This window comes from Antechinus flavipes, chromosome 2, assembly GCF_016432865.1.
Source record: "Antechinus flavipes isolate AdamAnt ecotype Samford, QLD, Australia chromosome 2, AdamAnt_v2, whole genome shotgun sequence".
Lineage (NCBI taxonomy): Eukaryota > Metazoa > Chordata > Mammalia > Dasyuromorphia > Dasyuridae > Antechinus > Antechinus flavipes.
Genome location: NC_067399.1, coordinates 536,349,212 through 536,373,002, shown reverse-complemented (window position 1 = coordinate 536,373,002; position 23,791 = coordinate 536,349,212). Strand labels below are relative to the sequence as shown.

The window sequence follows — 23,791 nt, the reverse complement described above, 5'->3', positions numbered from 1 at the left end:
TTTTTGTGAGTTTGTGAGGGTCCTTTCAACAAGCTTTAGTCATGTTTCTGTAATAGAGCCAAATGGAAACCCTGACTTATCCAAATCATCCCACATAATTAATATTTTATATTAGGTCCCCCTGAAGTGAAAGGTATTTCTTCTCTAGTGATGAGGGTGAAGAAAGCTAGAATATTTCATTATAACAGATTCCCTTCCAACAATCCTGTGTTACCTGTTCAAAAGATAAATGATACCTTCTAATTGTAGGTATCCCTTAGGGTTCTATCCCGAACCTTCTTCTCTTTGACCACTATACTACTTCACTTGATGATTTCATCAGTTCCTGTGGATTTAGTTATATCATCTCTATGTTGATGATTCTCAGATGTACCTTTCCTGTCCCAGTTTCTCTTACCTCCAGTGTTGTATCTCCAGGCATCTTTCAGACATCTTGAACTGGATGTCCACCCATCTTAAATTCAACATGCCCAAAAAGAAAACTCATTATCTTTCCTTCTTTCCTCTTTCTTCCCATCTCCTATTCCTTATTACTGTAGAGAACACTAGCCTCCCAGTCCCTAATAACCTAGGAGTCATCCTTGAGTAGTAAGAATTTTTCATACCCCCACATGCTCATGTCCAATCTTTTGCCCCAAACCTATTTAACTTTTGCACTGTCTCTTGAATATTTTCCCTTCTCTTCTCTAAGATTGCCACCACTCTGGTGGTGAAGGCCCTAGCCATCATCACCTCATATTTAGAATATTGTAATGGCCTGCTGATGGGTCCGCTTGCTTCAAGTCTTTTCTCACTCCTATCTATTTTCATTCAGCCACTGAAAGTGATTTCCCTAAATCTCATATGTATACCTATATCCACATATGTATGTATATATATAAGTTTATGATTGGTATGGCTTTATTTTATGTTCTATTAATTTGCTAAAGTTCCTGTTCTGATTTTTTTTTTAGTTGATTTTATGGTTCTCCCATAAAATCAGATCATATCCTCTGCAGAGTGATCATTTTGCATCCTCTTTACCTATTCTTATTCCTTTGATTTTTTTTTTGTATTGTTATTCTCCAATATCCAATATCCAATATTCTCATAGAATAGTGTTGATAATAGATATCCTTGGTTTATTCTTGTCTTATTGGACAGGTTTTAGTTATCCCCATTTCATATTGTGTGTAATCATGGTTTTAGATATTATTTACCATATAACAGGTTCATTATTCATATCTGCTTTATGATTTTCCTCATAAAAATGGATGTTTTTGCAAAAATCTTTTCCCATGTCTGTTGATATAATGGTGTGCTTTTGAACATTGTGTTAATATGGCTGATACTGAACCAACTCTTCATGATATTAATCCTACCTAGTTTTAATGTACAATCATTTTTCTGTGTTGGTATAAACTCTTTACTAATATTTTATTTAAATTTTTTAAATGTATATTCATTAAATATATATCAAGGAATTTGGCCTTTAGTGTTTTTTTTCCTAATTGATCTCTCTTTCAGGTTCAAGTATTAATATTTTATTTCTTTTTAGAGGAGTAATTTGGTGGGTGAGATTCTCTTATTTCCTATTTTTGGAAACTTTTTTTATGCAATATTGGAGTTAATTGAACTTTAATTGTTTGATAGACTCAATTGTGAATCCAATTGGATTAAGGTTGTCCCTCCCTTTTGAAGTTCATTTATTCAGTTTCTTTTTTCTGAGATTAGTTTCTTGGTTTTTGTTCTGTTAAGCCAGGTTCTTTTATATATTTTTGATATCCATTAATTCCATTCAGAATTTTAGTATATAATCAAGCAAGCAAATTTCTAATAATTTCCATTATTTCTTCATTTGTTATAATTTCTCTCTCCTTCCTTCTTTCCTTTCTTCCTTTCCTCTTTTTTTTCCTCCTTCATTTTTTCTTTCCTCCTTTCTATTTTTTTCTCTCTGTGTGTATGTCTTTCTTTCCTTCTTTTCTAACAATCCAACCCTTGTAGGTTTCTGATCTCTGATTCACAGTAGGATGAGCACCAATGCAGGCTCCAGGAATCTTTGACTAGACTGGGCTGCATTTGATCCATAATTGCCAGCCTTAACTACCCTGATATCCTTTGTTTTTTAAGCTGGAACACTTCTGAGTATGCTCACCAGATTATGTTTTTCTATCCAGATCCCTTTCCTGATACCTTTCAGACTTATTGTTTCTTTGTATACACCTAAACTGAGAAAATGTATTCACTGTAATTTTCTCCTTAATTTTCTTGATCATTTCAATGATGGACAGAAGCAGCTACACCCAAAGAAAGAACACTGGGAAATGAATGTAAACTATTTGCATTTTTGTTTTTCTTCCTGGGTTATTTTTACTTTCTGAATCCAATTCTCCCTGTGCAATAAGAGAACTGTTCGGTTCTGCATACATATATTGTATCTAGGATATACTGCAACACATTTAACATATATAGGACTGCTTGCTATCTAGGGGAGGGGGTGGAGGGAGGGAGGAGAAAAATCGGAACAGAAGTAAGTGCAAGGGATAATGTTGTAAAAAATTACCCTGGCATGGGTTCTGTCAATAAAAAGTTATTATAAAATAAAATAAAAATTTTTCTTGATCATTTTTGGGATAGTGAATTTTTTCCCCCTTTTCCCCTTTATCCCTTTATCCTTTTTAAATATTTTCCTAGAATGGTTGTCAGAGAACTAGACTTTTTCTGTTATCCACTCATCTCACTATCTTGAAGACAGACTATCATGCACTATCTTAGTTTTCTACAATGGTCAGTATGAAAATTATTAAACAGATAATAATAGAATAGACATTAAATAATGGACAGAAAAATTAAATGATCCACTCATGTACCTCACAACTGCTGGGATTATTTAAAGACAAAGGATAAGAATTTTACCATTTCAAAATGTTGGGCTTGTGTTGATACCTATAATCTTAGGATTTAGCTCTTTTACAAATTTTATTGATAATAAAAATGCCCATGGGTTCTTGGCCTCCTCATTCAGAAATGAAATTATGTTTGGAACCCGTTATACATAAAGAATAATACTTAATCATTTTCGATGATTCATTTAACTGTAAGACTATGCTGATAATGTTCTCACTACAGATGGTTTCAATAAAATATGTTTTTTTATTGTTTTGACCAAAGTCTGTTGAAAATATTACTTCCCATTTATAAAACAAGTAAAGCTTATTTGTTGAGGTCATCTTAAAAACATAATCATTTAAAATTATCTGCTGATGTAGAAAATTGGATTTATTATTTTGTTAACATTTGCATAAAATGCAATTATATAGAAATTGATATTCACTAAAAGCTTATAGTAAGATAGACCTTAGAAAATAGGATATGTACCGTTTTAAAGTCTAATTTGAGATGCCCAGATGGTGCTTTAGTATAGAAACATAAAATCGGTGAGACATAATTCATTGATTCCATTAGAGATTTGTTAAAGTAACCTTGACTAAGAGTGTTTTAAGTAATATTAGAATCTTACTTATAAATATCAGTTTTGGGGGAGGAAGTCCTTTGTTGAAAATTTATGTTGCTCATAGTCAAATACTTTCAATAGGACTTTTTAGTCTGATAATATTGGTACCATAAGGTCATTGATTCTGACCATTAAGTCAGTATCTTTTAAAATTGGTATAAGGATTCCAATCTCAGTTACCACAAATACTGCTGTTTGGGAATTGTCACTATTGATCTTGGTTTCTTCAGTTCAAGAAGTATTTAAATACCTACTATGTACCAAGTCCTAGACCTGCAAGGGCAGAATCAAAAAGACACTTTCTCAGTCTTATTTGGACTTTTATTTCTTGATTTTTAAAACTGGAGTGCTGGCTTAAACAAGATTCCCCTTCTGATCTAAAATTCCATGGTTGCATGATCAATAGGTTAAACAGGCTTCAAAATTCATTATCAAGAAGTACTTCTTCGAAATTAGAGCTGTCCAGAAAAAAATGGCTTAGCTGTCCCTATATAAAGAGTTATTAATTTCCTTCTGGAAACTCCTGGAATCGGGAAGGCATGAGTTCAAATTCAGCCTCTGGCACTTAATAGTTGTTTTACCCTGAACAAGTCACTACACTGTATTTGCTTCAGTTTCCACATTTGTAAAATGATCTGGAGAAAGAAATGCGAGCCACTCCAGTATTTTTGCCAAGAAAACTTCTAAAGGGAGTATGAAGAATCAGATATGACTAAAAACAATTAAACAGCAATGGGATTTCTTTAGATAAAGCATGTGGATGACCTTGTAGAGAATGTACTAGTTGGACTGGAAGGCCTTCAAGGATTCCTTCAAATATCTATGATTCTCTATATTTGAATGTATCTCTTTGATATCCCTCATCTTAAGATGTCTTTATTTGTTTCTTTCAGTAAATCTATAGGAGATCTTAGTTCACTGGGTGAAGAGATAGAGAAAATAATAAGTATTACATTTGCATGTACTTAAGACATTTAAAGAAATTAGTCAGTAATAAAAGTTCAAATTGATCTTTTGTTTTTTCTTCATCTATGTTTCCAAAAACATTCATCTTCTCTGTTAAAGTCATTCCTTTCTACAAAGAATAAAAAAGAAGGGCCTGGATTTGGAGTTTCAGACTTGGATTCAAATCCATGTTCTGCCTTTTATATGTAATGCTAGGCAAAGTCATTCACTTTACCTATAGCAAACCATTTACTTATATGCTTCTTGGTATGTGTTGGTTTATCTCATGTGACATGAGAAACCCAAGGGAAGGAACTATTTGGGGACTATTTTACTTTTTTCTTAGTATTTCCAGCACTTGGCATAGTGCCTGGCACATATACCCTTAATAAGTGCTTATTGTATTACATGAATGATACAGTAATTATTGAAGAATCATCAAATTTACAAAAACCAGAGATTTTTCCATTTTGTATAGAGAAACAGCATAATTTTTATAAAATTTAAATCTAAACATTAAGTATACTGTGTATGAGGTACTGTGGTACATACTGCAGTTACATAGTCAAAATAAAATTGTCCTTGTCCTCAAAAAGCTCATATGCTGTTATTGGAAGCATAATGTATACAGATAAATAAATCTAATCCATGGCCCTGAACTCAAAGATCTATTTGCTTATATAGATCAAAGTCAATCTTTTCCACTTTTCAGACAGCCTAGAAATAAGATAATCAGTCTAAAATGAAGGGTTTAAACAAAGAAGAATTCTGAGAGTTGAGCTAAAATCAGTTATTTTGAAGCTGGTGGAATTTTTCTCTACTCATTTCTAAGGATTGTACTTGAACCCAGGGAAAATCTTTACAATCTTCTTATTCAAGGCCATTCTACTACTCCCCTTTAATTTCTTCTTTTCAAATCTACATTTTCATTTCTATATTTTAGTCATCTTGCCAAATCTTTATGTTATATAAATCTGAGACAGTTTGGAATATTGGAATAAAATCCTCCCTGATTACCCCCTTCTCTTCCCCCTCCCACATATATATACACTCACAAAACATAAAATGAAAATATTGTTTGTGAATAAATTACTAAATGAGTGAATAAGTAATTAATAACTTAAAAGACAGAGATGTGAAATTATCCCCTTATAAAAATCACTTTATCACCATCTAATTCTGTGATAGGTTTATACTTATTTTAATAATTTAATACATTTATACTCATTATTGCAGTTAACCTGAAGTTATCAGCTGAAATCTAAATACCTTTACATTGTACTCACTTTTATGTTATTCTGTGCAGTAAAATATAACTTCTGACTTTTGGCAACCTCATTGTCATGATGAGCCTTCCTGTTCCTTTGCTTCCTTGTCAGTGCAAGTTTTGACTTTAATTTTGACTTTAACTAATCATGCCTCCTCCTCCTTCTAATCTTCCACTCTACTGTCAAATTCTTATTCATTATGTACAGATTTCATGTCACTGTTGCTTAGAACACTTTATACACTCATGTAACTTCCTGAAACAAATTTTGAAAAAAAAAAAACTTTTATATGAGGCAAGGATCTGCTTCATTTTTAAATTTTTATTTTATTATAACTTTTTATTTTTATTTTTCAACAATTGCCCTTGCAAAACCTTTTGTTCCAAATTTTCCTCTCCTTCTCTCTGCCCCCTTCTTTAAATGGCAGGTAGTCCAATATATGTTAAATCCAATATGTGTCTACATATTTATACAGTTATCTTAGTGCACAAGAAAAATCGGATCTAGAAAGAAAAAAAAAAATAACCTGAGAAGGAAAACAAAAATGCAAGCAAACAACAACAGAAAGAGTAAAAATGCTGTGTTGTGGTCCACACTCAGCTCCCACGGTCCTCTCTGGCTTTAGATGGCTTCCTTTATCACTACAATTGGAACTGGTGTGAATCATCTCATTGTTGAAGAGAACCATGTCCATCAGAATTGATCATCATATAGTCTTATTGTTGTCATGTACAATGAGCTCCTGGTCCTGCTCATTTCACTCAGCATCAGTTCATGTCAGTCTCTCCAGGCCTCTCTGAAATCATCTTGCTGGTCATTTCTTGCAGAACAATAATATTCCATAATATTCATATACAACAATTTATTCAGTCATTCTCCAATTGATGGGCATCCATTCAGTTTCCAGTTTCTGGCCACTACAAAAAGGGCTGCCGCAAACATTTTTGCACATGTGGGTCCCTTTCCCTCCTTTAAGATCTCTTTAGGATATAAACCCAGTAGTAACACTGTTGGACTAAAGGGTATGCACAGCTTGATAACTTTTTGAGCATAGTTCCAAACTGTTCTCCAGAATGGTTGGATCCTTTCACAATTCCACCAACAATGTATCAATATCCCACTTTTCCCACATCCCCTTCAGCATTCATCCGTGTCTTTTCCTATCATCTTAGCCAATCTGAGAGGTGTGTGTAGTGGTATCTCAGACTTGTCTTAATTTTGCATTTCTCTGATCAATAGTGATTTGGAGCATCTTTTCATGTGACTAGAAATAGTTTCAATTTCTTTGTCTGAAGATAAGGAATCTGTTTCATTTTGCATGTTTTCTTAATGTTCTTGGGGTGGTTGTTTTTTGTTTTTGTTTTTTTTTAGAGAGGAGAGATTTCATTTGAACTTTCTGTCTCTATTTTATAAAGAAATATTATTTGTGTCCCTTAGAAGTGATCTCTGTTTAAAAACTTCTGGAGATGGAGATTGGCAATCCATTCCGTTATTGAATAGTTTTAATTATTAGCAAAAGTTTTTTTCCTTATATTGAACCATAATCTCCATCCCTGTAACTTTCACTCACTTAAACAGAACTAATTACTGCTGCTCTCCAGAGCTAAGCCAAGGAAATCTCTGTTACTTCAGTGACTCTCTAATGCCGGCCAATTCAAGCCCGTGTCCTTTTGCCTTTGTTCAAGCCCTCTAAAATCTGACACCACCTCCTTTTCAACCTCATCTCATACTATTTACATCTGTATATTTTAAAAACACAGTTTAAATAAATAAATACAGTTTAATGCTTCAGCTAGTCCAGACTACTTGCCATTCATAGGGTCCCTACCCCATATTGTCCTGCTTTCAAACTTTTGTCCATACTCAGAATAGCTCCCTTCTTTTTTACCCACCCTTCTAAGTGTTGAAATCATATCCATTACTCAAAACCCAGCTCAAATGCTACTATTCTTAAAACCCTACCTTTTTAACTCTGCTTTCTGCTCTAATACTACTTTGGTTATACTTTCTTCTAATATATCTATTAGGTTCCCCTTTGTATTCTAGTGATTTCTGTATATTTTATCCCTCTGCATTGTTGTAAACTTCATTAGTGAAAGGTAATCTTTGTATCCTATAATACCAACCACAGTGCTCAACACAAAATTGGCACCTAAAAATGTTTGATTTTCATTGACAATAGTTGATAGTTAATTGAATTTTTTCTGGAGAGTAAGTTTTTTTTTTTTTTAACTTTACAGTTTTTCTTAATCTTTGTAAGCTCTCAAGACCACCAAATATAAATGGAGGGGAAATCTTATGAAGATGTTTCAAGAATGTTTATTACAGAAATAATTTTTTAAAAAACCATATAACTTAGAAGAATTTTAGCTTGTGTGTAAGTATTTTAAAGTTATTCTCTAATTCTGGGTTTTTATATTGGGCATCCTTAGCTTCAAAATAATTCTTTACCATTTTTTTGTTCAGTCTTCCTCCCTGGATTGGGACTTGGATAAAGACAGGCTCTGCACATTTTTGGTGGGACTGTTACAGCCTTCTCTGAATCTGGCCTTTCTTCTTATCTTTTCTATACATGTTGAGTACTTTGCTCTTTAAGGATCATAGGACTGCCTTGATCTCCAAGGATACAGACTTTCATCAAGCTCTTTGCAGTTAGATCAAGAGCTCAGTTTGATTGCTGATCTCCTGAACTATCCAGATTCCAGACCTTGGTTTGAGTCTAGGTAGCACAGCTGCAGTCTTGTCTCTAGATGGTTCTTTGGCAGAGAGTGGTTGTCCCTCACCCTAATCAGAGAGCTGAAAGGCTCAGCAGGATCAGTCCTGTGCTCCTGGCCTAGCTATGTCCTAAGCTAAAGTTTAGATTCAAGATTCTACTTTGGGCAACCAGAATCCCTGTTCAGTGCCCTATGGCCTGGCCTTTGTTGGCCATCCCTCCACCCCTGTTCTGAATTCTAGCTAGGAAATTAGTCCAAGAACCCAGACCACCCTATTCTAGAGTTTCTGCCTTGTTCACTTGCTTATGGGTGAAATTTGTGCTTTTAGGCTCAAAAAATGCCCCACTATGGTTTCTCCTTAGATTTCTTAATAGCTTCTCAATCTAGTGGCCTTGGATCTTTGGTAGTATAGTTAGCTGCCTTCTATTCCAACCAACAGCTTGGCTAATTTCCCCAGCAATGTAGAGGACAAGGATGTGTTCAGAATAACATACTAGTAGAGTCATGATATACAATAAGAAATGTTAACTACTAGATGAAATATGGTACATGAATGTTTTCCAAATTGCCTAAGTATTTTCTTTTTTGATATGAAAAAACATGCATCCTTTATGAATTTTAGAACATTTATTTGCATGGTCGACAAAATGTTGATAACAATAAATATTCCCAAATGAGATTTAATAATGTAAGCTCCTTAGGGGAAGGCATTTATTTCATCCACATTTCATACAGTGCCTGGCATATACTAGGCACCTAATATTGTTATTGAGTTGTGTCTAATTCTTCAAGACCCCATTTGGAGTTTTCTTAGCAAAGGTACTAGAATAGTTTGCCATTTCTTTCTCCAGTTCATTTTGCAGATGAGGAAACAGGCACATAGCATTAAGTGTCTTGCCTAGGGTTACTAGTGTGTCTTAGACTATATTTGAACTCATATATATATATTTGAACTCATGTCCTAACTGGCACTCTGTCTACTATGCCACCTTGTTGCCCTTTGGCACCTACTAAATATGTGTTAATTGATTATCTTAGCTTTTCATGATGGAGAAACATTTTTGCTTTGCTGCCATTTAGAGAAATAAATTTAATTCCTTCCCTCTCACTCTCTCTGTTGCCTACTAGTCTTAATTTGAATAGAAGAGAGCTAGGAAAATATTCTTTAGGATCCCAAAATTTTATTTCAGCAAGGATCTGAATGATCATCCAGTTTAACCCATCATTTTATAGATAAACTGAAAATCAGAGAGTTTGATTTATTCAAGGTAACATAGACGAATTATTGACAGAGCCAAGACTAGACTTTCTAGATTCCTTTCTTCTATAACTTGGAGATTGTTTGGATCTATAGATTTATATGAAGTCATCCTGGATATAGTTCTCCATCACTTTCCCCATATAATGGTGATCTTTTTAAAAAAAAATACTCAATTGATATTTATTTTCTCTCCCTATAAAAGAGGAGGAGAGAGTGAAGGGGAAAATAAAACTCATATAACATACACATTGTCAAACAAAACAAATTCTCTCATAGGCCATATCCAAAAAGTTTTATATATAAGACACCGTGTCTTGAGTTTGTCACTTCTCTGTCAGGAGGCGCATAACACTGTAGAATTGTCTAATAATTATAATCTGATCACATTATCTACTCACTGTCTTATGGACTTTTTCTCTTTTCCATTAGGTATGGTCTGAATATGCGTTGCTTGGCAGCTCGGGTCAACTACAAGACTTTGATTGTCATCTGTGCGCTCTTCACGTTGGTCACAGTCCTGTTGTGGAATAAGTGTTCCAGTGATAAGGCTATACAGTTTCCACGAAACTGGAATAAAGGTCTGAGAGCAGATGGATTAGAAAAAAGAGCGGCAGCTTCCGAGAGTGACGATAGCGTGAACCATGCAGCCAGGCAGCAGCCGGAGGAAGCGTCCCCGCAGGAGCAGCAGAAGGCTCCCCCTGTAGTCGGAGGCTTCAACAGCCAGGGCAACAGAGTTCTGGGACTCAAGTATGAAGAGATTGACTGTCTGATAAATGATGAACACACAATTAAAGGAAGGCGAGAGGGAAATGAGGTCTTCCTCCCTTTCTCTTGGGTAGAGAAGTATTTTGAAGTTTATGGGAAGATGGTCCAGTACGACGGCTATGATCGGTTTGAGTTCTCTCACAGTTATTCCAAAGTCTACGCACAGAGAGCGCCTTATCACCCTGATGGAGTGTTCATGTCCTTTGAAGGCTACAATGTGGAAGTCCGAGATAGAGTCAAGTGCATAAGTGGTGTGGAAGGTTAGTGTCACTGCCTAACTCTTCCCCAGCTCTTCTGGAAGATGGGAAACCACCTGTTTTAATTCAACAGGAACTAAAGGATGTTTGGTCCTCAGTCTTTTTAACAATCATAGAGAAAAAGCATTCTTCCCTCAGGTCAACATAGAACCCTAAATAGCTATCTACATGATATGATTTCAGGAAATAACAAGACCTTCCTGAACCAAAAAATGTCTGTCACTGAGGCCTGAAGTTCACATTCTATAAATCACTTCTTTGAGTTCAGGTTTATGTTTCCAGAAGGCCACTGTTAAAATGTAGGATTTGTTTATCAGATTAGGTTGTTGTCACCTTGAGAAACATGTGTAGGCCCCCTTGGCATATTGGGAAAAGGACAGATTTCTGCTTTATTTGAAGGGGGTGAGAGGCAGTTGGAGGTTGTGAAAATGGTGGTGGGAACCGGGAGAAAAGAAGAGTCAGAATGAAAGGAGCTTTTTGGTACTTGGCAGAAAAATATCATGTTCCAATATTCTATTCTAGTTGACCTGAGTAAGTATGAATTCAAATAAAAGTCAAAGAAATCATTCTTTTTCATCTAGCCCTGATCTCACAATTCAGTTTCCTATATTCCTAGCCTTCAATAAGAAGATATTTCTAGTTACATGTTCCCCAGCATCACTGAAAATGTCAGAAACTGAACTGTAATCTTCCCTACAGCAGGAAATGATTTTCTGCTTTTCCTTATTTTGATCAGACATGCCTCCTGGTCTTCCACAGCCATAAGCTAAAAATTTTTTAAACCATTCTCCTTTTCCTTCTGATCTTCACCAAAAACTTTTTAATTGGTGGATGTTTATTTTTCCCTCTAAACCAAGTGTTTTTAATCAATATAACTAACTTTTGGCATAGAAACCCAAATCTATTAAAGGAAGCTCTTCCAACTGATGTTTTTTAAAAGAATTGGTTAGAATAACTAAGATGTTAAGTGACATGTTGACGGTTTTATAGCTAGGATTTGTCAGAGACAAGACCTGAATCCAAAGCATCCTAACTTCCAGGCTTTCTGTTTTGTGCTAGTCCACAATGCCAAAGGTCCTTAATACCTTCAGAATGACTCCTGAGAATTGGGCCTTCCTTTTCATTTTTATTCCCCACAGATTTAGCTTAGACCAAATGTTCTTATTAATCTAGGACTTGTGAATTTGAGTTTTCTTGTATTCTGATAACAGTATTTCAAGATAATTGGTTTCTCTTGTAATCCAAATATATTTTTATGCATTTAAGAGACATTTTTAGAAGGGGCCCATAGCATAGGCTTTACCAGACTACCAAGGGGGAGAGAGTGATAGACATTTTTTGGTCAAGGAGAGTCTTGTTACTTCTTGAAATCATTACATAAATAAGCAGTTAAAAATCTCTGGCTTGGGCTGTCATTATACTGTGCTTGAATTACTGCAGTAACTTCCTGATGCCAGCTTTGTAACTGTAACCTCTGTAAGCCTTTTTTTTTTTTCACATCTGGAAAATAGATATCATAAATGTTTAGTACCTATCTCAGAGACTCCTTATAAAGCTTTAAATAGAATAACGTATGTAAATAATGTTTGTGAATTTTAAAGTACCATATTATTCCTAACTGACCTCCCTGTGTCTAGTCCTTCCCATTCCTGCATATTCCTGCCAGATTAATCCTCCTAAAATAGTGCTTTCATTATGGCATTCTCCTATTTGACAGCCCCCAGAAAGGCAATGTTGTTTATTAGCTCAAATCTAAAATTCTGGCTCATTGTAGCACTTTCTCAAAGAGGCAGCATGATGTAATTTAAAAGGGTACCAGATTGGGAGTTAATGATCTAGGTTCAAGTCTCCACTCTGCCACTTATTCTTCTGGAACAGTGATTGAGATTTGAGCTTCAGTTTCCTCATCTGTAAAGTGAGGGATTTAAACAAGATTTAAAGGAATTTTCCTCTTAATCTTATGAATCTAGCAAGGGCAATGCCTGACAAAATAGGAACCTTTTTTTCCTACCTGCTTTCCTTCTTTCCTGCTTTTGTCCCTTCCTTCCTTCCTTCCTCCCTCCCCCTCTTTTTTCTCCCTCCCCTCTCCAGAAAACACTGCAGTAGTCATGGCTCATTTCTGAAATCACTTATCCAGCAACCTTGACTCTATGGATAATAGCTAAGAATCCAAAAAGAACTTTTTTTTTAATCTTCTGAGTATTAATAAGAGACATCATTAAATTTAAAGCTCTAAAATAATGTTTATATACACTTGACTCATAAGAGAGCTACTTAGGCACTCACTCATAGCCTCCTGCTACATATCTTAAGCATAGTTCTAAAGTTGCTTGACAGATTCCCTCTCCCACAGAAGAATTGAAGTTTATTAGAAAGAGGTAGGTAGGACTGATATTTAAAGCTAGGCATATGGCCAGCTGCGGGGAGGGGCACCTTGTAACTTAGAAGCAAAGAAAATTATTTTTTAAAAGCAGGTGCAAGAACTCTAAAAGCCTGGTGATCTTTTTGGTGTAGAGATCATATTACTGCATATCTGAGCAGTCAGTTCATGAATGCAGCTTTGTAGTATAGTATGGTAATTGATCAAATGATGGCTATGAATCATTGGAAAATGTTAAATTTTGTTCAATCTATTCTTTTCCAGAAAGCATGAAAGTGCTTGCAGACATAAATATCTTCCTAAACATTGTTGTCAGCATTTTCCAGACATCATTAACACATCGTAGCCCAATCCTGTGGTAACAGCATTTGGCCAATTGTCTGGTACTCAAATAAGATAGTGACAATCAGAAAGCTTTCTCTCCCAACAGATTAGCTAGCTGTGACCAGGCTTTGATCTCTGAAGAGTCATCTCTATTCATCTTACCTCCTTCCCCCCTCTATGCATTACTTATACACTGAGGGAATATGGGAATAATTTAATATCCTTTTTACCAACCAGAATCACACACTCCCACACTCCTGAATTGCATTTTCTGCTCCTTCCTCTTCATACTTTGAATAGAATATTCTTTTTTTTTAATGATAAACCTGGCTCTTTCTTTATTTTTTTTTATAATTTTATTTTTTATTATAGCTTTTTATATACAAATCATATGCATGGGTCATTTTTCAACATTGATCCTTGCAAAAACTTCTATATCAACTTTTCCCTTCCTTCCCCCCACCCCCTCCTCTAGATGGCAGGTAGTCCCATACATGTTAAATATGTTAAAGTATATGTTAAATACAATATATGTATACATATTTATACAGTTATCTTGTTGTACAGGAAAGATTGTATTTAGAAAGAAGATAAAAATAACCTGAGAAGAAAAAAACAAAAATGCAAGCAAACAGTAATAGAAAGGGTAGAAATGTTATATTGTGTCTATACTCATTTCCCAGTGCTCTTTCTCTGGGAGTAGCTGGTTCTATTCGTTACAGATCAATTGGAACTGATTTAGATCCTCTCATTGTTGAAGAGAGCCACATCCATCAGAATTGATCATCATGTAATATTGTTGAAGTGTATAATGATCTCCTGGTCCTGCTCATTTCACTCAGCATCAGTTCATATAAGTCTCTCCAGGCCTTTCTGAAATCATCCTGCTAATCATTTCTTACAGAACAATAATATTCCATAACATTCATATATCATAATTTACTCAGCCATTCTCCAACTGATGGGCATCCACTCAATTTCCAGTTTCTGGCCACTACAAATGGGGCTGCCACAAACATTCTTGTACATACAGTCCCTTTCCCTTCTTTAAAATCTCTTTGGGATATAAGCCCAGTAGTAACACTACTGGATTAAAGGATAGACACAACTTGATAACTTTTTGAGGATAGTTCCAAATTGCTCTCCAGAATAGTTGGATCTGTTCACAATTCCACTAACAATGCATCAGTGTCCCAGTTTTCCCACATCCCCTCCAACTGAATGGAATATTCTTTTGGTGCATGAAAAGTATCTGAGCATTCCTGTATACTATTCTATTTTCAATACTTACTATAGTTACCATCCCATTGTTCCCAAAACAAACGTTTGCCTGTTCCAGCATCGTGTTTATTTCTAGATCAGTTAATGGTGTTAGGAAAGGGTTTGGTCAAACTGAGTTGAGACTTCATATGGGGGTGTCTCATAACTGAATGTAGGATTGGCAAAAAATTTGGCAACAGTAAAAAGTTTATGAACACTAAAACCAAAAATTAATTCAGAATCAAACAAGTAGTAAATCCAGGGTGTTTCTGGCAGCCCTTGTTCCTGTTACATTGAGTGACTTCATTGCAGCTTTGTTTCTGATCCTGAATGTATATACTGCACGATGCAGCACAAAGGCAGTCAAACACCTCAGATTCAAGATGGGGTCATGTAAAAATTCCCAGACAGAAAGGGATCATGAGCAGAAATAGTTTAAGAAGCCCTGGTGTAAATATGATATATGGTATATGACCAGTTAGAGGAGTTTGGATAATTTTTCAAGGGAAAAAAACAAGGTAACTGGGAAATTCATTTATGCCAAATACATTCTTCTGTAACCCTAAAAAAATTAATAATTAGATTAAATTATTAGAATATTAATGAAAAACTTGATAAAAATTGATAAATGTGTTTAAAACACGTTGGTGTTTAGCTGTGATTTTTCAGAAAAAAAATTGAGAGCCAATTTATATTGTTGACCCTATTTCCCAATGTTGTGAGGGAAAAATGGGATCGTTTTTGTAAATCATTTAACCCATTGACTGGAACATAATAGGCACTTAGTAAAAACCTATTAAAAATTTTTCAAATTAAATTTTATATTTAAGATTAATAAAGCAAATATGTGATATATAACATAAGTCATTGACAGTTCAATATTGGGTCCTTACTTTTGATCCATAGTTGGGATTGGAAATTGCCAGGCTTGAAGCTCCAGACTTGGTATTGTCATTGATTCTTGAAACATGTTAATGTTCTTTTCCTTAAAGATGTGATGATCCATGTTTTAATCCACATAGCGTCTTTTTTCATTTTTTAAAAAATTGCCAAGTATTATTTCTAAACTAATTTTGCCTTATCTTTGCTTTGATTGTGTTACTCTGGTTTCCCCCCATTTTCTGTTGCATCAGAGATAATTTTCTGCCATCTTTCAAGATCCTATTTCTGCGGCCTTTCTAATTTATTAGAACTCATACACATTATTTCTGAGACAGCCAGACTAGACCCTTCATAAACATGAGATGTCTTCTCCCATTTTCATCTAACAAAAGCTTGCACAGTCTTCAAAGCCTCCATCAGGTCCATCTTCCTCTTATTAACTCTTTCCTGACTATTCTATCCTGTTCCATTTCATTTAACTATCAAGTTATATCATAAACTTAGAAACTGTTCACAATCATTTCATGGCTCTGTTTTCCCCAAGTAGTTTGTGAGTCTCCTTGAAAAGAAGGACCAACCGATTCTTTTTGTACAGCAAAATAATGGTTTGGACATGTATACTTATTTTGTATTTAATTTATACTTTACTATATTTAACATGTATTGGTCATCCTGCCATCTAGGGGAGGGTGTGGGGGGAAGGAGGGGAAAAATTGGAACAAAAAGTTGGCAATTGCCAATGCTGCAAAATTACCCATGCATATAACTTGTAAATAAAAAGCTATTAAAAATTTTAAAAAAAGAAAGAAAAGAAGGACCAAGCCTTAAGTATTATCACTTTTAATAGGTCAATCATACATAAGTCAATCAACAGTTATGAAATAGTGGGAGACATATAATTCCTTATTTTATTTTTACCGCAGAATCATTTTCTAGCTCCTAAATTGTATTTATTGATCATTTTTATGTAGATTAAGTTAGTGCAAAAGCACTTAGTCTTTCCTCATTAATAAACAGAACAAGAGGGTTACTTAGAGGTAAATCTTTTCATTGATGATTTGTGAACTTCTAAAATTACTTTTCAAATCTAATTTATTAGCCAAATTGAAGAAAGATACTTTTCTTTTGTAAGCAAAGTAGGTTGTGGAACTTTTTTGGCTTTCTTATGTTTCCTTAGTGTTTTACTTTTACTATATCAAAATTGTTCAGCCAAAAGATAACTGAAACAAACTTTTGAACTCCTACTAATCCATTATCTTTAAAATGATGTAACAGAGACCACAGTTTCTTAATCTTTAAATGAAGATGAATTAGGCGATCTCTAAGATCTCTTTGACTTATAAATTTGTTTTCTCTTTCATAGACAATAAAATAAAAACATTCTCTAGGTTTAGAAGACATTCTTTGTACCCTTTAGAAAACTAGCACCAACCCATCTGAAACTTGAGTTGGTCTACCACTAGATGGCACATTTGCTCATTTCAGTGTCACTAATTCTTGGCATCCATCCATACAGGTTTGTATTGTTGAGAACCCAGACATCTATGCAGTAGAATGATAATGATGATAATTCACATCCCTATAGTGCCTTAAGGTCTTTTGTGCACTTTCTTCACAATGATCTTCTTAAATAGATAATATGATTTACAAATGAGCAGCCAGTCTTTAATAGAGTTTGCATAAAATTACATTATGATTAAGGTCCAGACATTTAACAGGTTCAGATGAACTTTGAGAAAAATCTACTTTGGGAGAAAGAAAACAGAAAAAGTCTGCTTGCACTAGATCATACATATTAGATCTCTGCCTGGATTTACATATTGTGATTTATTATGAATTTCCTTAAAACTAAAGTTTATCTTGGAAGTGATACTGAAAATCATCCCCGAGCAATTCTGTTACCATTAGCAATTTACTGTTGGAGCTAGAAAGATATCTCTCTGATAATAGTTTTTAAGAACTATTTCTTTGCGCTTTTGATATCCACAAAGAACATAATCTCCTTTTAAGGAAGAGAAGTCAACCTTTATATGCTATTAAAAGCTTTTTTTTCTTCCTTGGAAACTTAGAATAGATAGAAGTAACATAGCATTAGCAAAAAATGGACCCAAGACTATCAGAACAAGTTGAGCAGTAACCTGAAATATGGGACTTGCTGCTTTGTTTCATTTAATACTTCCTTTTTCAAACCTGAATTTGACTTCTAAGTTTAATCACTAAAGAATGAGAACTGTTAATCACCAACTTCTGCTTTATGCTAATATTGTCCAGCAAATTTAATGCCTAAGAGCTCCCTTCTTAGAGTAACTTCCTCATAGAAATCACATATGGATGGGCATATGTAGCACATATTTATCAATGTGTCATGTTTTTAAGGAATTATAGTGATGGAAGCACTAGACATTTACAAAGCATTCCATATTATTTCATGTTATGTAGAATATATACATTTAAATGTTTAAGTTAAAAATTAAATATTACTGTTAAGATACTACATTTTATTACCCATCCTCATGTGGTTTATTTAAATGTCATTATTTAAAAAAAAAACTTTTCAAAGACTTTTATTAAAAACAAGTGCTTAAATTTGGAACTATACTTAAAAAGTTATCAAACTGTGCATATCCTTTGATCCCGCAGTGCTACTATTAGGCTTATATCCCAAAGAGACCTTAAAGAAGGAAAAAGGACTTGTATGTGCAATAATGCAGCCCTCTTTATAGTGGCCAGAAACTGGAAAGTGAGTAGATGCCTATCAATAGGAGAATGGCTGAGTAAATTGTGGTATATGAATATTATGGAATATTATTGTTCAGTAAGAAATGACCAACAGGATGATTTCAGAAAGGCCTGGAGAGATTTACATGAACTGATGCTGAGTGAAATGAGCAGGACCAGGAGTTCATTATATACTTCAACAACAATACTATATGATGATCAATTCTAATGGACATGGCCATCTTCAGCAATGAGATGAACCAAATCAGTTTCAATGGAGCAGTAATGAACTGAACCAGCTATACCCAATGAAAGAACTCTGGGAGATGACTAAGAACCATTACATAGAATTCCCAATCCCTATATTTTTGCCCGCTTGCATTTTTGATTTCCTTCACAGGCTAATTGTACAATATTTCAGAGTCCAGTTCTTTTTGTACAGCAAAATGATGGTTTGGACATGTATACTTATTTTGTATTTAATTTATACTTTAACATATTTAACATGTATTGGTCATCCTGCCATCTAGGGGAGGAGGTGGGAGAAAAGAGGGGAGAAATTGGAACAAAAGGTTTGGCAGTTGTCAGTGCTGTAAAATTACCCATACATATAACTTGTAAATAAAAAGCTATTAAAAATTTTAAAAAAAAGTGCTTATGGGGCAAGGTCCATTCTTTGTCTTTTAAATTCTTTGAACATGGCTAACATTTTTCTAGCAAATATTTTAATCATCAAATGATAATGCTTAATTATTACAACCATATCTTGACATTGATGATACATTAGACATCCAATAAAATTTCATGCGTAAAGTTTTATGAGTATCTTTGGTAAAATTAGATATTTGCTTCCATGCACAAAATTTTAAATGTATGAAATCGAATCCTATCTCTGGATAGGATTACTAATCCTCAGGAAGAAATGATGAGCCCTTTAAAAAATCACTTAATTTTGAAGTAGTACTATAATGTTATCAACAGTTAAATATCATAGAGAAAACGATTTAACTTAAATAATTACAAAGACAACATAATTTACTTTTTTAGAATGTGATTTTCTTTATCAGAATCACTGATTGGAAGTTGGTAATACCATAATAAAACAGTGAGGATTCAGAAGTAGTTTTTAAATGTTTTAACAAGTTCATTTTATTTCTCTATTTTATAGGTGTACCACTATCCACCCAGTGGGGACCTCAAGGCTATTTTTATCCAATCCAGATTGCACAGTATGGTTTAAGTCATTACAGCAAGAATCTAACTGAGAAACCCCCACATATTGAAGTTTATGAAACAGCAGAAGATAAGGACAAACACAGTCGGTCTAATGATTGGACTGTGCCAAAGGGCTGCTTCATGACTAATGTGGCTGATAAGTCTAGATTCACCAATGTTAAACAATTTGTTGCTCCAGGTAAATTATTTATCATATTAGAATGTTTGCTAATTTTAAGATTAATAGTTGATAACTTTATTTAAAAAAAAAAAAGATAGTTCTTTTAATGTGGATTTGATAGCATTACTTCATTTTTTCTCTATAATTATTTGATGTTAAATTCTGCAATATTTCTAACATATATCATATCCAGCATTCAAAGTCTGAAAAAATCCTTATTTCTTATAATTTTTGGTAAAATCAAATACCCTAATTATTACCATAAGGAACTGAAGAGGATTACTAAACAAAATATACCAACAGTATTAACACCTCTAAGCAGAAACATTAAATATATAAATACCCCAAAACATCAAACAAGATAGAGGGTGTTACAAGATATTTTGGAAATCATTTAATCCAACTCCTCTCATTTTAAATATAAGAAAATTAGGAATAAAAAAAAATGACCTTATGGGTTTTTTAAAAGATTTTTTCCTTGTTTTTATTTTTATTTTATTTATTTTTTTCAAATGTTTTTTCTTGGGAAAAACATCCCCAAATTTCCCAATAAAAGTCAGTAAAAGACTGTGATTTGATTTATAAATCTAACCTTTTCTAGATGGTATTTTAATAACACTTGTTTCCCAGTACTTTTTTGTAGAGAAAGACAATTTAACACTATTTAGGTACAGTGTAATGTTGTTAACATGACTGGATTACTAATGTTAATATTGGGGGGGGGGGGGGTTTGTTTGTTTGTTTTTTTTTTTTTTTTTTTGCTGAGGCAATTGGGGTTTAAGTGAGTTGTCCAGCGTCACACAGCTAGGAAGTGTTAAGTGTCTGAAAGGAGATTTGAACTCAGGTCTTCCTAATTTCAGGTGCTCTATCCACTGTGCCACCTAGCTGCCCCGTTAAAATTGTATTTTTAAAGCTAACTTCAAGTGCTGGATTTTTCTAATGTTCCTCCTCCTATATTTAAAAGTTTGAAACCTGTATCTAAATCCACACTTTGGTCTAGGAATATAGAAGAGCTGAAAGGAGCTAGAGAAAATTATGGGGCCTAATGCAAACTGGATGCACTACAGATTTATGTGGCATAATGTCACCTGAATCCTCACTACAAGAAGACAGTCCTTTTAGTGTAAAACTCCCTAATCAGTTTACTATCTCGTTTACCACAGCCACTTTTCCAAATGGTTTTAGTCCTCTTCAAGCCTCTCATCTCCTCCCCTGCCACCTTTTAGCTAGCAACTTTGCATCATATTTTTTATCTTTTTTAAAAATTCATGTAAAAAACAATTATTGATATTTTTAAAGCATTTTGAATTCTGAATCCTTCCTCACTCTCTCACCACTTTCCCCTCACTGAGAAACCAAGCATGGGTGTGTGTGTGTGTGTGTGTGTGTGTTGTGTGTGTGTGTGTGTTATCACCCCTTGCATCATATTTTGCTGGGAGTGGGGGAAGCTGCTTCCCTGTAAAGGTCCTCTTGACTCCCCTCCTTATCTCATATAATTCAGATATCCTCCCCCAGCTTTCTCCCTTTCCACAACCCCATGTCATATGAAGAAGTGCCCCTAACTGCTCATAAGAAGAAGCCCCTCTACACACACCTTTAATACCAATCTAGTCATCCTCAGCAGACTGCCCTTTCATTGTCACTCTCTTATTTATTTTCCTTCTCTCCTGATCTGCTGGCTGCTGCCCTGATGCCTACAGATAGGCCCACACCTCTCCCCATCCTTAGGAAAACGCTCCCTACCTCCAACCATACCCGCTATCTTCCTGTATCTCTCCTTTCTTGGCTAGAGTACTCGAAAAAGCCATCCACGTTCTGTGTCTTTGTTTCCTTTGCCCCCTCTCTAATCCTCTGTGATATGGCTTCCAAGCTCATTGTTCAAATGAAACTTCTCTCCCCAAAGTTTCCAATTATCTCAGCTGCCAGATCTGATGGTCTCCTCTCAACCCTCACTCTTCGCTAGCTCTCTGCAACATTTGCCATTGGCTTTTGGCTGCTCTTTCCTGCAGGTTTTCCTGAGGCCGCATTTTCTCTGTTCACCTACCTGTCTCATCTTCCTTCAACTCATGCCCTCAATCTACAGGTGTTTCCTGAAACTCTGTCTGGGTCCTCTTTCCATTTCTATTTGTATAATTCTTAGGTCTATATACTCAGCCCTGGTTTGTCTCCTAATCACTAGTCCTATGTCATCACTGCCTACTGTCCATATTGACTGAAATATCCTGGAGACATCTCAATTCCAGAATATCTAAAACCAGACCTCCTCTTTCCCCTAAAATCCCATCCCTCCCTATTACTGTTGAGAGCAGCACCAACCTTTCAATCACTCAGGTTTGCAATCTCAGTCATCCTTGACACCTTACTCTCATGTTTGACACATATCCAATCTGTTTCCAAATCTTGTTTCTTTCTATCACAAAGATCTCCTCTCTACTGAGCTGGGTAGCATAGTGGATAGGGCACTGGATCTGGAATTAGGAAAACCTGAGTTCAAATCCAGCTTCTCAGATACTTACTTTGTAATCTTGGACAAGTCATTTTACTTATATCTGCCTCGGTTTCATCATCTATAAAATGGGGATGATAATAAATAGCACTGACTTCATGAGGTTGTTGTGAGGACAGAATGAAATGTTGAATAAGAAGTGCTTTACATACCTTGAAGCAGAAAAAATAACTGTAATTATATTATTTTTACCAATGCTCTCTCTAAAATATGATGCCTAAGAACTAAACACAATACTTGAAATCTTTTATGACCAAGGCAGAATGTACAATACTGGACACCTAGCATTAAGATTGCATTTGCTTTCTGAGCTGTGCTGCTGAACTGCTGACACATTTTAAGGTTGCCAGCCAATAAAAATCCCCAAATCTTCTACATATGGGCCTTTCTCTAGCCATTTCTTGCCCAATCTTGTAATGAAGTTAATTTTTTTAAAAAACTAAATCTATTTTACAGTTATCCTTGTTAAATTCCATCTTGTCAGATTCTACCCAGTATTGTAACCTGTCAAGGTCCTTTTTGGATTTTCACTTGATCATCCAAAGTTTCAGCTATCCCTCCCTACTTTATGTCACTTATAAGTCTTTTAAATCTACCATCTGTGTCTTTTTTTACACACATCATTGATAAAATGGCTTCTGAGAAAGTCTACTAGATAGCTTTTTACAAGCTAAAGACTTAATAGTGGTTGGATAGTCTTTAGTTCTGGCCTTCTAATCAGTTCTTTCTCCCTAAACTAGACTTTTGTGTGATCTAATCCACTAGCTTCCATACTTTCTACAAGAATAGAAGGACAAATTTTGTCAAATACTTAGCTAAAAAATCTAGCCAAACCATACTGATAATCTTTTCCTGATCTACCAGGCTAAGAACAGTTAGTCTTTGGCTCTTTGTGAAGACTACTTCCTTTTTCTAAATGTTAATTAAGAATTCCTTTGGTACATAGTCTAGTAGTTTGCCAAGAATTAAAGTCAAATATACAGCCCTATAATGCTGATTTCAGTTCTTTTTCTTTTTTTGATAATGACATTTGTGCTTTTCTACTCCTACAGTAGTACTATGTTCAGTCTCCACAACCTTTCAAAAATGGCTGATAGTAACTTCCAAGTCTTTCAGTACCTTAGGATGTAGTTCATCTATCCCTAAGGACCTGAATTTAATTAAGGGCAACTGGGTGCTCCTTTTCTAAATGTATATTTCTCATGAGTATCAATTAAGCAACAATCATTTTTGTTCTTTCTCTTCCAGTCCCACAGTCTTTGGTAGCTCTTTGTCATCCTTTAATCTCTTCCACCATTCTTTTATTTTTCCCATTTTTGGCTGACCTGAATCATTCTGAATTTTAACATGAACACTCTTCTTTTAGCTATGTCTCTTTTGTATTTACCTTTTCTCTGGATTTTTTTATCCAGAGTTAAGTTTTCTTTCTATAGCTGTTAGTACATTAAGATGTTAGTTTCTTCATCCAAGTTGCTTATCACTACCACTTAATCAGTCAGTTCTTCCTCCTGGTCACAGTTAATTCTAAAATAGCAATCCTCCCATGACTTCCTCTGTTTTAAGAGATCAAACTATTAAAAAAAAAAAAAAAAAAAAAAAAAAAAAAAAGGCAAGCCAAAAAT

At 34.6% G+C, this 23,791-nt stretch overlaps 1 protein-coding gene across 2 annotated transcripts in view; it reads left to right on the top strand.

Moving 5' to 3' along the window:
• The window catches only part of GLCE (glucuronic acid epimerase), a 150,966-nt gene that overhangs the window by 118,991 nt on the left and 8,184 nt on the right, over positions 1–23,791 (top strand). For both annotated transcript variants that reach the window (XM_051980777.1, XM_051980776.1), the window contains 2 exons: positions 10,111–10,706; positions 19,436–19,681. In XM_051980777.1, coding sequence (XP_051836737.1) covers positions 10,124–10,706; positions 19,436–19,681 — 829 coding nt within the window. In that variant the 5' untranslated portion in view covers positions 10,111–10,123. The remainder of the gene's footprint in view (positions 1–10,110; positions 10,707–19,435; positions 19,682–23,791) is intronic.